General features: G+C 37.5%; 1 protein-coding gene and 1 pseudogene across 3 annotated transcripts in view; both read left to right on the top strand.

The window, feature by feature from the left end:
* Positions 1-13,361, top strand: part of LOC113498862 (serine/threonine-protein kinase SIK3-like) — a 34,929-nt gene extending 21,568 nt beyond the window's left edge. Inside the window, exons 11-23 of one of the 3 annotated variants that reach the window (XM_026879011.1) lie at positions 276-389; positions 981-1,100; positions 1,589-1,666; positions 2,100-2,241; positions 2,826-2,899; positions 3,365-3,456; positions 4,002-4,068; positions 4,938-5,016; positions 6,207-7,259; positions 8,609-8,715; positions 8,982-9,069; positions 10,032-10,177; positions 10,966-13,361. In XM_026879011.1, the coding sequence (XP_026734812.1) occupies positions 276-389; positions 981-1,100; positions 1,589-1,666; positions 2,100-2,241; positions 2,826-2,899; positions 3,365-3,456; positions 4,002-4,068; positions 4,938-5,016; positions 6,207-7,259; positions 8,609-8,715; positions 8,982-9,069; positions 10,032-10,177; positions 10,966-12,549 (3,744 nt within the window). In that variant the 3' untranslated portion in view covers positions 12,550-13,361. Of the gene's footprint in view, positions 1-275; positions 390-980; positions 1,101-1,588; positions 1,667-2,099; positions 2,242-2,825; positions 2,900-3,364; positions 3,457-3,977; positions 4,069-4,937; positions 5,017-6,206; positions 7,260-8,608; positions 8,716-8,981; positions 9,070-10,031; positions 10,178-10,965 lie in introns of all 3 variants that reach the window. The other 2 variants (XM_026879010.1, XM_026879012.1) reach the window with 2 other exon arrangements.
* The window catches only part of LOC113498864, a 256,390-nt pseudogene that overhangs the window by 204,604 nt on the left and 36,459 nt on the right, over positions 1-15,327 (top strand).

The raw sequence follows: 15,327 nt of genomic DNA, 5'->3' as shown, positions 1-15,327 counted from the left end.
CCCAAGCTTAAATTAAACTAAAAATATATTTTTCGTAATATAAAACTTTCTGTTACCCCAATTAAATACGAGAATTTTTATTTTATTTGGAATTTGGGGTAAGAAGCAAATAAACTGAGATTTTGATATTTAACTTGACACCTTGAATCATTCTTGTAACGTTTTAAAAGTGCCAGGAAGACAGCCTATTCAAAATAAAATCTTTTAATAATGATTTTGACATTAATTCGAGACATTTTTTCTTACTTAATATTGTATCTTCTTGCTCCTTCTAGAACGTAGAAGAAGAGCAGATGGACGCAGAGGATGCGAGCTGCCAGGACAGCTTGCTAACTCTGCCATGTGAACCTGTCGACTACCTCACCGACCAACCTGATAACCTTGAGAAGGTATGTGTATTCCTTCTAGAAGAAAAGCAGAAAGAATCAGAAGATGAAAGAAGATATTCACTAACTGGTGTATTATGTGTGCTTTATGAGATTATATTATAAACGTGAGAGTTTGTATGTATGGATGTTTGTTCCTCTTTCACGCAAAAAATATTGAACAGATTTAGACGAAACTTGGTATACAGATAGTTTATTACCAGGATTGACACATAGTTTTATCCTGGTTTTATGTTCCCGTGGGATCATTTACGATTCGTAGCAGCGGGCAAAAGCTATTTTATTATGTGTATTTGTGTTTTTTTTTTCGATTACCCCATTTTAGTATATTTTTTCATTATTACCCCAAATGTTTTATACCGTTTATTTTACTCGTATTCAGTATTGAAGAACAATTTAGTATTCAATTTCCTATTTTAACTATTAAATACTCGCTTGCTACCCCTTAAGAACGTATTAAGCAAAAGTAATTTAAAATCAGTTAATTCGGTTATTTAATTAATCACCATCACCCACAGCCTTTATATTCCCACTGCTGGGCATAGGCCTCCCTTTATCTTCGGCCCTAACGTCCTATCATCTATATTGTTTCAGTTCGGTTCAACAATAGCCCCTACTATAGAAGAACCGGTCGCTCAGCCCGCGACCAGCAGTGCAGAGACACACGCAACTAGGAGACATACAGTGGGGCCTGGGGATTGCAGGCATACACAGGTAAATACAGGGAAATCACTCATTACCCCAGACTACCAAAACTACTGAAATTTTGACTAGTCTTTTGAAACTAGTGGAACAACTATCTGAATATATATTGGAAGAGATTGAACCCCATTGATTGAATCCTAGTGTTAGGTTTAGGGTCACAAGGATTCAGTTGCTTTATGCGAGAGTCATACTTAATAGAAAAAAAATAGTAAAATATTGTGTAAATTAATGGTAACATATTTAGTGATACTAGGCCAAAGTCATAGTTCGTCAAATGAAGTTTGTTGAGGAAAACGTATAGTGCGCTTAAAAATTTAAAACGGTTTTTAAATATTCTGAACACCAATACAATTCTAGATATTGCATTTTTTACAAACAAAAAAAAATACACAGATTTCTTCAACTTTTCTTCCTTATCTCCAAATTATTAATTGACGGTTTTACCAAGTGACACTTTCCCCACCAAGCTTAAAACTTACCCCCATAATTTACCCCAGGGTGGGGAGCTGGGCGTCTGTGGGGCTGCGTCAGCTGACCTCAGGCCATCGCCGCTGTATGTGTCAGCGCATTTCAATGTAAGTATCACATAATATTATAATAACTCTATTAAATTAAATATCCACTTTTTGGGTTCCGTAACCAATGTGTTAGAATGGAACAAGGTTACTGAAGCTCCATTGTCAGTTTATCTGTCTCTAAACTGTATCTCATGAGTCGTTGTAGCTAGACAGTGAGTTACAGTTGTCAATTTGATGAGTTATAAATATATTTACATATTTTTTGTATAGCCGATTCGTTCAGAAGTTGCTCAATCCGACTCGCATTTTACTAGTTTCCTACCAAACTTGATTGTTCTCAAATTTTTATTGACCTACAAAAAGGCCAAATTATTAACCTATTTTAAATAAATCACCTAATAACCTAGATTGACCCCACAAATTTCACGAGATTTCTGGGGTAAAACTGAGATGAAGGTTACTACAACACCATATCCCTGTGTTACCCCAGCAACAAGCCTCCCCCAACGTGTCGATGCTCCCCAACACGAACCTGGCCGCCAAGCTGCCTGCTGTACAGCATCAGCCGCCGAGGTACTTCAGCGTCAAGGACCAGCACCTGCTGAAGCCGCCGCACGCCATGCAGAGCCAGGGTCAGTACAACGACATCTAGTGACAAACTAAGTGAAACTTGTGTTATGAGTAATAGATAACTGATAAACATACTTATATATTTCTAAATACATACATAATATAGACAATTTAAACCCAGACATAAAAAAATGATCGTGCTCATCACACAAACATTTGCCCTGGATGGGAATCGAACCCACGATCTCGTGACTGGGGTTCAGGCAGTACAAGAGGCAGGGAGTGGTTTTTTAGTCGATAATGGACGAAGGATAATTGTTTCAAATTGGGTAAAAACATAAATGAAAGTATAAACTTACCCCAGCAACAAGTTTACCCCGTTTAGTCTTACCCCTTGTACGGACTTATTTTAGAGACAATCTTGAAATTTCGTCTAATTACTCCTAAAGGGCTTAATATTTTTCCACTTGTTATTAATAAATAAATATGTAATCATTGTTTTTGTTTTTAGTAGGTACTTATTTTAAGTGTATCTTTATCTAGGTTGTAAATAAAATTAAGAATTAATGTCAAAATCAAAATTCGATTATTTTTAATTGTTATTAATACCTTTTATTTATAATTTTGATTGTTTATATCTCCACAGCGACGTCTCTCGGTCGCCGCGCGTCTGACGGCGGCGCGGGCGTGGCTCGCTCCTGTACCCCCGCCGCTATGCCTGTGAGTTACTACACTACTTACCTCACTACACATACCCCACACTACATACCTCAGTACACTACTGCATCTTATCTAGTCGAAACCGTGGCAATGTCGGGATAGTTCAAATCCTCGAATCTACAATAAAATACATATTATAGATTGCTGACTCATCGTAATCTTTTTATAATTAATTTTATTTGTTTTTTATTCAACCAAAACTAACACTTTTTTAACTTAAATTTATTTGCTAGCTTTCGCCCAACAGTACAATTGACTATATAATCTTACCCCAGTTTCCTAAAACTTACCCCATCATATTACAACACAACTTGTCCTCGTTAAATACTAATCTAAGTATCGCATATCGCCTTGAACTAAAAAATACTGCATCTTATCATAACTCATCACACTTTTGGGGTAATATGCAACAACGTAATGAAGGGGTAACTGTTGTTAATAATTTTGACTATTTCCCCATCGCAGGCATCGGATAGTGATGCGCCTCAACGTTCAGAGGACTCGGAACAGACGGATGAACAGAATACGGACTCCGCGTACAACACTAACTTGAGCAGGTAAGAGGCACATCACTATTACATAAATAAGGTGAAAAAAATATTTACTTGAGGTATAATTTGCTTTGTAATTAAATAACCACTGTGACACCGTTGTCTTGAGTGATTATTAATATTTCGTATATTCTCGGCTTTCAAAAATAATTGATTCAGAATCTATGTCATAACGAGTTCCTCCGTGTTACGGAAGGCACCTTAAATTGTGGGTCCCGGCTGTTATTCCTACATCTTTGGCAGTCGTTACAGGTAGTCAGAAGCTTGAAAAGTCTGACAGCCAGTCTAACCAAGGGGTATCGTGTTGCCCAGGTAACTGGGTTGAGGAGGTCAGATAGGCAGTCGCTCCTTGTTAAACACTGGTACTTAGCTGAATGCGGTTAGACTGGTAGCCGACCCCAACATAGTTGGGAAAAAGCTAGGATGATACTTAATTTAGCTCCCTTATAACCAACTTAAAAATGATTAAAACCTTTACAATACCAGTGTTGACATAAGCAATATAAATTGATACAACAATAATACAGGTACATGTTGACGCGCGGCTGTAGCAAGCGACATACTATGGCAACACCGGAGGACGCGGCCAACGTCGTCACTAGCAGTACTGGGTCTATGGTAAGACTATTCTATCCCTTCTAATATTATAAATGCGAAAGTAACTCTGTCTGTCTGTCTGTCTGTCTGTCTGTCTGTGACGCTTTCACGTCCAAACCACTGAACAGATTCTAATGAAATTTGGTACAGACATAGAGTTGACCTTGAGAAAGAACATAGGATAGTTTTTATCCCGGACTTTTGAAGAGTTTTTTTGGAAACGCGATATAACCGACCTCGACGCGGGCGAAAAGCTAGTAATATCCATAAAGTAAGAAAAAATGTAGGAGGATGTGCGTGACGTGTCGTGGGTTCGATCCCTGCGTAGGACAAGCATTTTTGTGATCCACGAATGCTTGTCCTGAGTCTGGGTGTCTTTGTGCATGTGACTTGAATGTTTGTGAAACTCAACCGAGATAAGAATTAAATTCCTTACTGGCTTTTTGGCTCAATATTGCTTGAAATTGCCTTTGTTTATTTGATTGTTTGAACGACCTTGTCGGAAAATACTGGTCCTATTTGAATAAACATTTCAATGTTAGATAGCCCATTAAAGGGGAAAAGCTTTCGGATATAATATTCCATCACGCTATGATTAATAAGAGCAGAGCAGTGATGAAATACATATAGTACAAAACGGGGAGAAGACGCATGCACCCTAACATTATAAATCCAACAAACCTCGCAGATAAACACAAAGGCATTAAGTGACAACAAACCACCCTAGTAACCATTTAAATATATATATTTTTTTCCTAGCCCACTGCTGTCCCACTGATGGGCAAAGGCCTCCCCGAAAACCCTCCACGATTCTCTATTCTGGGCCGCATAGAACCAGCCAAATATATTTGTAATTGATTATTAACTATAAGTTTTATTCTTCTCCACAGCAAAGTTCTTCTCCATCATCAACGACTAGTATCCGCGTGAGAAGAACGGGTCTTCTCACAGTCACAGAACGTCCGCCCGGTGAGTGTGTAGTGTAGTGCGATGATATACAGACAGACATGAGAATGATAGACAGTCATCATCGTCCTAGCCTAGCCCAACTATGTTGGGGTCAGCTTCCAGTCTAACCGGATTCAGCTAAATACCAGTGTTTTACAACAGACATTTTCTTGAAATTCTATTAGAAACCTAGGCTAGGCTAGGTGAAGACTAGGCTAGGTTGAAAACTAGCCTAGTTTTATCTAGAACCCTTTTTTTGAATTTGGATTAATAGCCTACTGATCATGATTAAGGACTCCGGTTGGGTCCGAAACTAGTCGGGCGATCTAATAAATATGCGAGAGTAAACCGTTGCATCATTCAATAGTGCTGAATACACCAGGTACAGATATTTTTCTAGAAATTTTACCAGAAAGGTTTCAGGCTAGGTTAGGTTTAGCTAGGCTAGGTTTCAAGTCAAGACTGAACTTAGACTGCAACCAAGCCTAGTTATATCTAGAAACCTATTTCAATTTTGGATTTACTGACCTCTGTTCATGATTAAGGACTCCGGTTGGGTCCGAAACTAGTCTAAAAAGTTTCTAGAAATAATTTTTAATTTTTATAGTAACTATCGTGAGACTGGTTCGTTATTAAATGATGTAACGGTTCACTCACGCTATTTTATCATATTTTTTCGATATTGTCTGTTTTAAAGCGTTTTCTTGCTGGACTGTCTATCATTTTCATAGACTGTAGTGTGTGTATATTATAAATTGATGTTGTTTTTTTATTGCTTATTAAGTTTAGATTGTTTTGACAAAATATCAATATAGTGGGTTCTTAGGTTTTCGCGAATGTGAGACATTGAAATCGATCATTGAATAGAAGAGAAAATCTGGATTAAAAATATTGGAATCTAAAATTACTGGATTAATCATTTTCAAAAACGATTTATCCTTCTCTGTATGGGAAGAGGCTTTTGTCCAGCAGTGGGACGTAACAGTATTCTTTGAACACTTTGAAAGTCATTGTATTTATAAGTTTTTTATTTCAATCCAGAGATAAAAATTTGACTTATACTGTAAAAACATTTGTCAAAACAATCCTAACTTATTTTTCATTAATAGTTTGAACCAGTAGTTGTAGCATGCGCTAAACGCATCGATTTTATTTGCATTTTTTGTTGTTTTTTGCTAATTTTTTTGTTATTTTCTTTCTGTAATTTTTAGTTATTAGCCCCGAATTAGTTATGGAGGTAGAAGCACGCATGAAGAGAAACTATTTACCGCCGTCAATGCAATATCAGAATCAGAGCGGGTACCAAAGCCCCCCGACCCCAACGGGGGCCTCAAACCCCCCTCCGAGCCCCACACAGGGGTCTATAACCGCTGGTACTCCAAATTACCCCAGTCAAAGCCAGACTAATCAGAAATGTATGAAACAAGTACTTGAAACCATCCCCCAGGGGAGCATAATGGGGACCAAGGGGTCTATAATGTCCGGGACCCCTATAACTAGTCAGGCAGCGTCCCCATACACGCCCACTTTATCCCAATTTTCGCCCACGCATGGGACTATAGTGTCAAACGTCTCGTCGGGGTCCATAACTAGTGGGACCCCTGTTAACCAACCTAGCTCCCAAAATTACGATTCGAAGAGTTTCGGTAACTTTGGAACGAATAGTTTTTCTAATATATCCAATTTTGGACAAAATTTGGGTAACTTTGGTTCTATTAATCAAGGGTCCTTCCAAAACACCCAAATTCAGGGTTCCATAACTTCTGGTACTCCAATGAACACTGGGTACCAGTCCACCCAAGCTACTCAATACCAGAACAGTGGTACTCAAATGTCTAGTGGTAATACCACACCACAATACCAACCCACTCAGAATAATTACTCGAATAATATGAACCAGGGGTCGATTACATCTGGTACGCCTATGACCCCACAGTACTCACAAACGCAAAATTACCCCACGCCCCAAATCACTCAAGGATCAATCACAAGTGGTACTCCCATGACCCAAAACCCATCTTACTCAAACAACCAAATCACTTATAACTTAAACTCTTCTGGTACGAATTTGTATCAAAATTCTTTAGAGAACTTCCAAAATCAATGTCCTTATAATGCCAACTCGAGTAACCTGCCGAGCGGATCGATTACCGCGGGTACACCACTACAAGTCTCGGTTTCGACTGGGTACAACACTAGGCAGAGGAAATATTCCGGGCCGCAGCGCGTTAAGTTGCAAATGTTGGCTACCGTACAAGAAATGGGTAATTCTTTTTTGTTCTTTTTTAAGGTGAAGGGTAGTTTTTTATCGAAAATAAATTATATGTTTTTTGGAACAAATATTTTTGTAAGGAAGTTAAAGAAAATAAACAGTCTCTTTTTTTGAAGTAAGTATCAATGCATACGATTTATACCACCGTAATATTTTTCATCAAAAAATTCTAAAATAAAGGGGATTTCTATTTTTTTTATGTTTTACACTCGCGTGCACAAAAACTGTTTTATACGCGAGTAAAGGATCTATTTTAATATTGTTTTATTACGCGATTAGAAAAGTAATTGATATATTTTAATATCTTTAAGCAAAAGAGTTTCTTCGATCCTTTGAACTCCTTAAATTCGGGAACCACAAGTCCGGTTTAAAAAAATATACCAGTTTTATATAGTTTATTTTAGATTTATTCTTTAGGAGATAAGTCATCACATTATAATTAATAGGAACAAAACATTAACGAAATATATTACACAAAGAAATGGAGAAATTACGTGCTCTATAAAATTATTAATCCAATGATAAAAAAATCCTCAATTGTGTCTTTATAATCTCGTGAACGGACAAAGTCGCGCGCAAAAGCTAGTTAATATACAAAGATTTTGAATAGAGTTCGGTGATCATTTAATTATTGCTTCAAAAAATCGAAAATTATTCAGAAATGAAAATTAGGTTTTCTGTATAAAGTGTTGCAGCGATGATTCTTCGGTTTAACATCAGAAAAGGTATTTTATGTGTGTGTGTACAGTATTTTTGCATGCGAGTGTATATTTTGTGCATATGTAGTTGTGTGTTGTGTGTGTGTGTGTTTGTAGATTTTGTAGTAACACTTATATTTAAGTTATTTTTTTTTATGTAATAAAATGAAAAAAAGTGTCAGTTTGTTGGTTTTGAGCAGTTTCTTTTTATAATAATAATATACAAAATTAATTGGGTATTTAACAAAAATACTCAAAATTGTAATCGTCTTTATTTCAAGTCAGATTTTTACTCTTTCCTTTCAATGACTGTATTTGCTTAATCAATCTAATTAGTCCGTCAGATAAATTCAACCAAGAAAAATCAGACAGTGAGTAGAAATCTCGTGTGACGACACTTATTACAAAACTTTGACGTAACAAGTGACACCCCCCCACACGTTTCACCATCTTTGTGACGTAATCATCTAGTAATAATTATTAATTTAATAAAATAAAAAAAAACCCTGACCAAAATATTCTTGAATTTACTAACGAATTAGATTTGTTTTCATTCAAAATACCCAATTTTTCCCCTTTAAATGACCTCCAAATATTAACGATATATAAAGTCATATAACCAACATATTATATATGCTACCAGCCCGGGAACACGCGGAGAGGTACTCCCCGGTGCGGAGGGCGGAGTGCTCGCCTCCGAGGGTCGCGCACGACATCGCCTCTGCCAGGCTGGAGTACCAGCAGCTACAGGTGAGACTGAGACACACATACACCTAACACTTTATTATTTCAATTTTTGTATTTCCATACAAAAAATGAGTCATTGTGTGTATTCCACAAAAAGGGAGTCCCAGTTAGTCTTAACACACTTATATTAAAGCGAAAGTGCTTTAACGGCGGGACCAGTGTCGATGAAATGTGGTATATAGGTACCTTGGATTACAACATACACATACAGATTGTTTATCCGACTTTACACACGAATATATATTGACCATCTGTATATTTGTACGTAGCGTGGCCTGGAGCGACGCAGCGTTGCCCCGGGCGCCTCCCCGCCCGCCCCCGACGTGCGGCTACACACTCCCGGGACCTCCGTACCAGGTCAGTACTGCTGGAGAACATGCCCACGCGTGGGGAAACTAGGCACCTATACACCAACACTTATCTCATGATGCCATACTTGTTCATAGAGGAATACCTTTTTGTTATTTGTCTTTTGTTTAAAAAGCCCGAGTGACAGTCACCACTGTCGCGGGTTCGATCCCTGCGTAGGACAAACCTTTGTGTGATCCACGAATGCTTTTTCTGGGTGCCTTTGTGTAAATCTATATGAAAGGACATAAGGATTAAGTTCCTTAAGAGATTTTTATCTCATTTTAAATTATTTTTTCAACAAGGCCTGCTCGTATACCTGACTAGTTGTGGTCACCAAGCCAAATCCACTGAGACCGACGTGTCGCGAGTTCGATCCCCGCATACGACAAGCATTTGTGTGATCCACAAATTATTATTCTGAGTCTTTGTGCATGTGACTTAAAATTTTATGAAATCCCCAGCTACAAAAGGATTTATTTCCATAATGCGGAAGTCACTTTTTAATGCCCGGGGGTTGAACGGTGCGGTAGTGCCCCATCTCATAGACACGACACGAACAGTGGATTTGGCGTTGTGACCTCGGCTATCCGTGCAGTCAATTATGTTTTTAATAAATGTATTTTCTGTAATTTTAATTCTTTTTTATATAGAGATTATTCCAAATGTAATTTATAATGAACTAACTGCTGCCCGCGACTTCCTCCGGTGGTCGTCGCGTGGTTAGAAGATATAAGTTATGATTTTACCTGTTATGATTGAACGTGCCCTATTTTTTTCCATTGTATATTCGCTCCTATTCATCGCAGCGTGATGGTATATAGCCCAAAACCTTCGTCGATGAATGGTCTATTCAAAACAAAAAGATTTTTTCAATTTAATCCAGTTGTTCCTGAGATTCAAACAAACAAACTCTTCAGCTTTATATATTAGTATAGATATTGTGATATAACATGATGTTGTTTGGCCAGGTTCCCCCATCCACGCGAGCGCGCCGCCGCCGCTGGACCTGAACTCGGTGTCCCCCGAGGCGGCGCGCGCGGTCCTGCTGGCGGCGCGCACTCTGCTGGCGGACCCCGCCGCGCTCGACCTGCACACCTCGCTACTGCTCACACAGGTCAGTCAAGTGGGTGATAGGTTATGGGCTTACAGTGTCAGACGGGCCTGTGGGTCTAGTGGTTAGTGACCCTGACTGCTATACCGGCGGTCGTGGGTTCGATTCCCGCCCAGGACAAATATTGTGTGATGAGCATGATCATTTGTTCTGGTGTCTGGGTGTAATTTATCTATAATATGTATGTATTTAGAAATATATATTAAGTAAGTTTATCAGTTGTCTGGTTACCATAACACAAGCTCTGCTTAGCTTGGGATCAGATAACCGTGTGTGAGTTGGCCCAGGATATATATTACAGATATAGTATAAAAAGTATAACAAAAAGTAGAATATACAATTATAATTGGTTAAAAATTGATGATATTTGTGTCTTTTCTGGTCTAAAAACTCCGTTAAAAACAAAACCAATATAAAAGTTGACTCAGAAAATTCTTTGCGGTATTAAGTTGAAATAAATAAAGCAACAGTAAAGATTACGAAATCAAATGTATGAGTGTTTGAATAAAAATACACACTAACATTATTTACCTTAAACAATGAAGTATTAAAAAAATCGAACTCAGAAAAAGCTATTTAAAGAGTGTAACTATTGCCTTTGTCATAAGCTAAGACCCCTCTATAAAATCGAAATCTTAAGTTTTTATTTCAAGTAGGCCGTTTTCCAGGCACTTTCAAAACGTTACAACAATGACTCTAGTTGCGCTATCAAATATATCATAAAAAAATATCAAAAATATTCAAATGCTATATTAAAATACAACAATACTAATACCATTCTTCTCTTACAGGACATCGCCATCAAGATCGGCTTAAACCTGAACACACTCTACTCCCCGCACGTGAACATATCTCAAGAAATATTGAAGTCCATACACTCTTACAACAACTACGCCTTACTGTCCGGCCACACCTCCCCTGCCAGCCCAGGGTCTCCTCTCCACCAGATCACCGAAGGTCTGAGCTACCTGCACACAGGGTCCATAACCAGAGGCACTCCCCAATCAGTCTCACCTCTAGACCTCAGATCCAATATAGATATGGACACAGGCCAGTACTCACAATTACACCCTCTAGTACACTCACAAATCCATGTCGTAGCTCACAGATCGTTAAATAACTCGCCTATTTCAAACCCTGGATCACCTCTAGACATGATCCAAGAAGAAATAGGCAACGGAAACCCAGAAAAGGCTTTTCAAGAAATGAGGTTTGTTCCCTTCACTCCCACCCATCCACAAATCAGCCTTACAGACTGCCTCGGTTCCGAAATTACATTAGTTGCCTCATCATCAGAAGATAGTATGGACAGTCTAGAAAATACGAAATATTCGTTACCGCAGTTTGTGATATCCGAACCTTCGGATCTGGACGACAGGCCGTCGATCACAAAGGGGATAGGACGAAAAGTTAGCCAAGAAACTGAGCCAGCAGAACATAAGGAAGTAGACTCAAATACAGATAAAGATACAGAAATGCAGTCGCCGAAGGAAAGTGTTGATGAGACGGCTAAGTATTTGTCTGAAGAGCTGAAATATCCTAGACGAGGAAGCGACAAGTCACTTGGTTTTAGCGATGATTCCCTCAGTAACGACTCAGCAAATGTGTCACCGAATTGTGAACAAAACATACAGTCAATCTACTCAAATATAGTCTCCATAAGTTCAGGTTTCAGTGAAAACAGAGGCAGTTTCTCCGAGCATAGGGAGTCATTCTCATTCTCTGATAGAGGAAGCTTCTCAGAGAGGGGAGACTTTGGGAGATCCTCGTTTTCAGAACGGAGTGACTTCGGTAGAGGGAGCTTCTCAGAGAAGGGCGAAACTCCACGATCCTCCTTCTCCGCTCAGGGTACGCTGGGAGAAGTCAAAGAGTATTACGAAGACGTGTACATGTCTAGAGATAACAGCAAACATTGTTTGGAGAAATGTGACGAAGAAACTCCTAGTGCAGAAATTGAGAAGTTACAACGGTCCACAATGGATTTGCGTCTGACGGAAATATGTAGGCCTGAGGAACAGAAGATCCCTATCCTGCTCAGCCCTCAGAAGGTTTCCTGCGTCCAAGAGTATTATGAAGTTACATTATCAACGTCATGCTCAAAACTTGACTCGCAACGAATAGTGGAGCTATTAAAAGAAGCCATCAACACAAGGGTTCCGCCGCAAAATATATTCGTCGAAACCGATCAGAAGGACGGCGACGGAACCCTAACAGGGTATCTAAATCTAGAATATTCTGGAGGGATCCAGATTGAGCTAGTACTATGCGAGAATAAGGCTATGGAGAAGAAAGGGCTGAAAATGAGACGGATATCCGGCGACCAGAGAGAATACGGGAAGCTATGCGAACAGCTGATCACGAGCTTGACAGTATAAACGTCAGAGAGCTGTCAACTTTGACAGCTAACGTCATAGTGACGTTTGAAGTGTGATTGACAGCTGTCAGGGTTTCGTTGCTTTGTGGTTCGCTTTTCGTAATGTTGGCGTGCCATGTATTAAAGATATTCTGTTTAGATAAACTGCTTTCTTTGCAATTAATAATTATTGTTAAATGTTTGCCACATACTTTCGGGATTTGAAAAGGACACAGCCGTGAATATTACAACGCTATTTGACTTGTTGTGCTCAAGTGTCTACCTGTCTTTACACCTTAAAGTGTCTTAGACAGAATGAAACTTAAATTTTTGTAAAAGAAGCAGTTTTCTAAATAAAATATCTTTTATATTCTTTATCTTTTGAAAAGATAAAACCATGGTATATTGCATTTAACTACGCCGTTTCATTCCTATATTGTGAACATTCTGTCCATAATGCATATCAAAATTGTGAAAAGATAGACAAAGATAGCTTCGCTCGAAAAGAGATAAAAAAATTACAATCATTCCAATATTCCGGCATTTTTCGTAAAATTGAAGTTTTTTTTTTTTTGCCCACTGCTGGGCAAACCGATTCCAAAATTACTATCGAGCGAAGTTGATATATTAGTGATAATTGTGCAATATTAGGTACGGAACAAATTATGTACAGTTAGCAAAGAAAAACTTTCATTAAAATAAGATTTTTTCAGATCGAAATTAATATAGAAGAAGAAAATTAACTCTTTATTAAGAAAAATATAATGCGAACAAAAATATTATTCTAACCGACTTCAGAAAAGACTTCAGTTTTCATTCAACTTCAAGACAAAACGTAACACCAATTAGTTTTTTTCTACGAAATTGTAAAAATTAAAATATGACTTTAATATGACATGCTGACTGTACTTCCAGTAAAAAAAAAACTTCCTATTTCGGAATAAAACATTCCTAAAAAACATGTTTAAATATCCTGTCCTTTTTACTCTAATTACATTTAAAGAAGAAAGAAAGAGACAAAATATTACATGTTTTTTCAATAACGCAATTTTTTGACGTCTTTCAAGTCGCTGTCTGTTGCTTAACTTAGGACCTAAACTGTGTATTGCTACTGACGAAAACACGCTTATCTCAGCAACTTGCGGACAACATCACATACATTGTTCTGAACCCAAAGTAAGTTGCTAAAGCACTTGTGTTATGGAATTCAGATACAACGAAGGTACCACAAACACCCAGACCCGAGACAATGTACAAATGTGAATTTCTACATTGACCCGACCGGGGATCGAACCCGGGACCTCAGAGCTAGCGACACCTTGAAACCGGTGCGTACGCCACTCGACCACGGAGGTCGTCATCACTGGTCCAATTGCGAAAAATCTTTTAATGATTGCTAGCCCTATTAAGGAAGCCTTTAAGATAATATTTATCCTCAAAACTCTAGTAAAAATGAACCTTTTGAGTAACAGATTAGACACTTGAGAGCGATTTAGAGAATTGCGTTTTAATTGACATTCGACTACACATATATAAAGAAAAATATATGTCTTATCAAGTCTTTATCTTTTGTAAAACATATATTTTTATTTAACTAACTAAATCCCGCGGTTTTGCCTGTGTGATTTGTCTGATTTTTCCAATATTTTTCAAAGTCTGTTATTCGTTAAAGAGACGGAATTAATAGAACAAAATACATGAAAATCGGTCTATCCGTTTTTGAGTTAAAATTTTGTAACTTTTTTTATCTCGACTTTGTTTTATATCAAGGTTATTTGTCAATCGAACAAAAGTTGTTAAAAGCATTTAAAGTCGACAAGGTTTGTTATTATCAACAAGAGCCGGAACAACGCATAATACTTGTACATATTAGTATAAGTTGAAAGTTTAAATAAAATCAATTATTAACTTAACGACTTCGATTTTTCGAGCGACTTTTAAATCTCGCTGATATTGTTAAGTGATATAATAATGACAAAAGGCTTCTTTTAATTTAGAAGTCGGTTAAAAAATTTGAAGTCATTTAATAAGTGATTTTATTTAAATATGTATTATATCCAAAAAATTAAAGAAAACTGCATATATTTGTATATTACGTAGACTATTTATTCCACTATATAAATTATCTTTTTTCTCCTAGATTTAAAAATTCCATTTTGAAAAGTAAAATTGTTGCATTTGATCAAAAAGATGCCATCTTTATTTCATTAAAAATGTTTCAATTACATATTTAGAAATGAAAAAATACCCACCCCTTTTTGAAATAAATAAATCGTGTAAATAAAAGAAAAAAAAATATTGCATAATAACGAACTGTTTTTCGTTAAAAACGCGTTGTTATAAAATAGTTGATTTCTATTTGATCAAATGCAACATTGTTTCTATAGTTTTTAAGAGTGTAAATAGTAAATAGATTTATAAATATAATGATAGGAAAAATATATTGTGTCTTGTGATATAAAATTGTTTTTTTTTTAATAACCCTAATAATAGACTAAAAAACAAACAGTTTCATAGACAAACGATAAGGAAAGGTTATTCCATACTTATCTGAGGGCACGGCAGTGCCCCTGCCAAGTCTCGAGCAAAACGGGCACGGCCGTACCATCTTTTCTCGAAGCGATTCGCGGCTGTTTCGCCCCCCCTGTATCTTCGACGTGGACAAAGCTAGGAGTTTAGCTTTTCGGGGAATAATAGTAGGCATTAGAACAAGCTTAAGTTCGAAATTACATGCCAATTGAATTAATGGTTTAGGAGTTACGGTCGATCAAAGTTACACCATTTTGTCACTCACTGACTC

The sequence above is a fragment of the Trichoplusia ni genome, chromosome 11, assembly GCF_003590095.1.
Source record: "Trichoplusia ni isolate ovarian cell line Hi5 chromosome 11, tn1, whole genome shotgun sequence".
In the NCBI taxonomy this organism is placed as follows: Eukaryota; Metazoa; Arthropoda; class Insecta; order Lepidoptera; family Noctuidae; genus Trichoplusia; species Trichoplusia ni.
The sequence above is the reverse complement of the archived record's forward strand: the minus strand, read 5'-3'. Positions and strand labels throughout refer to the sequence as shown.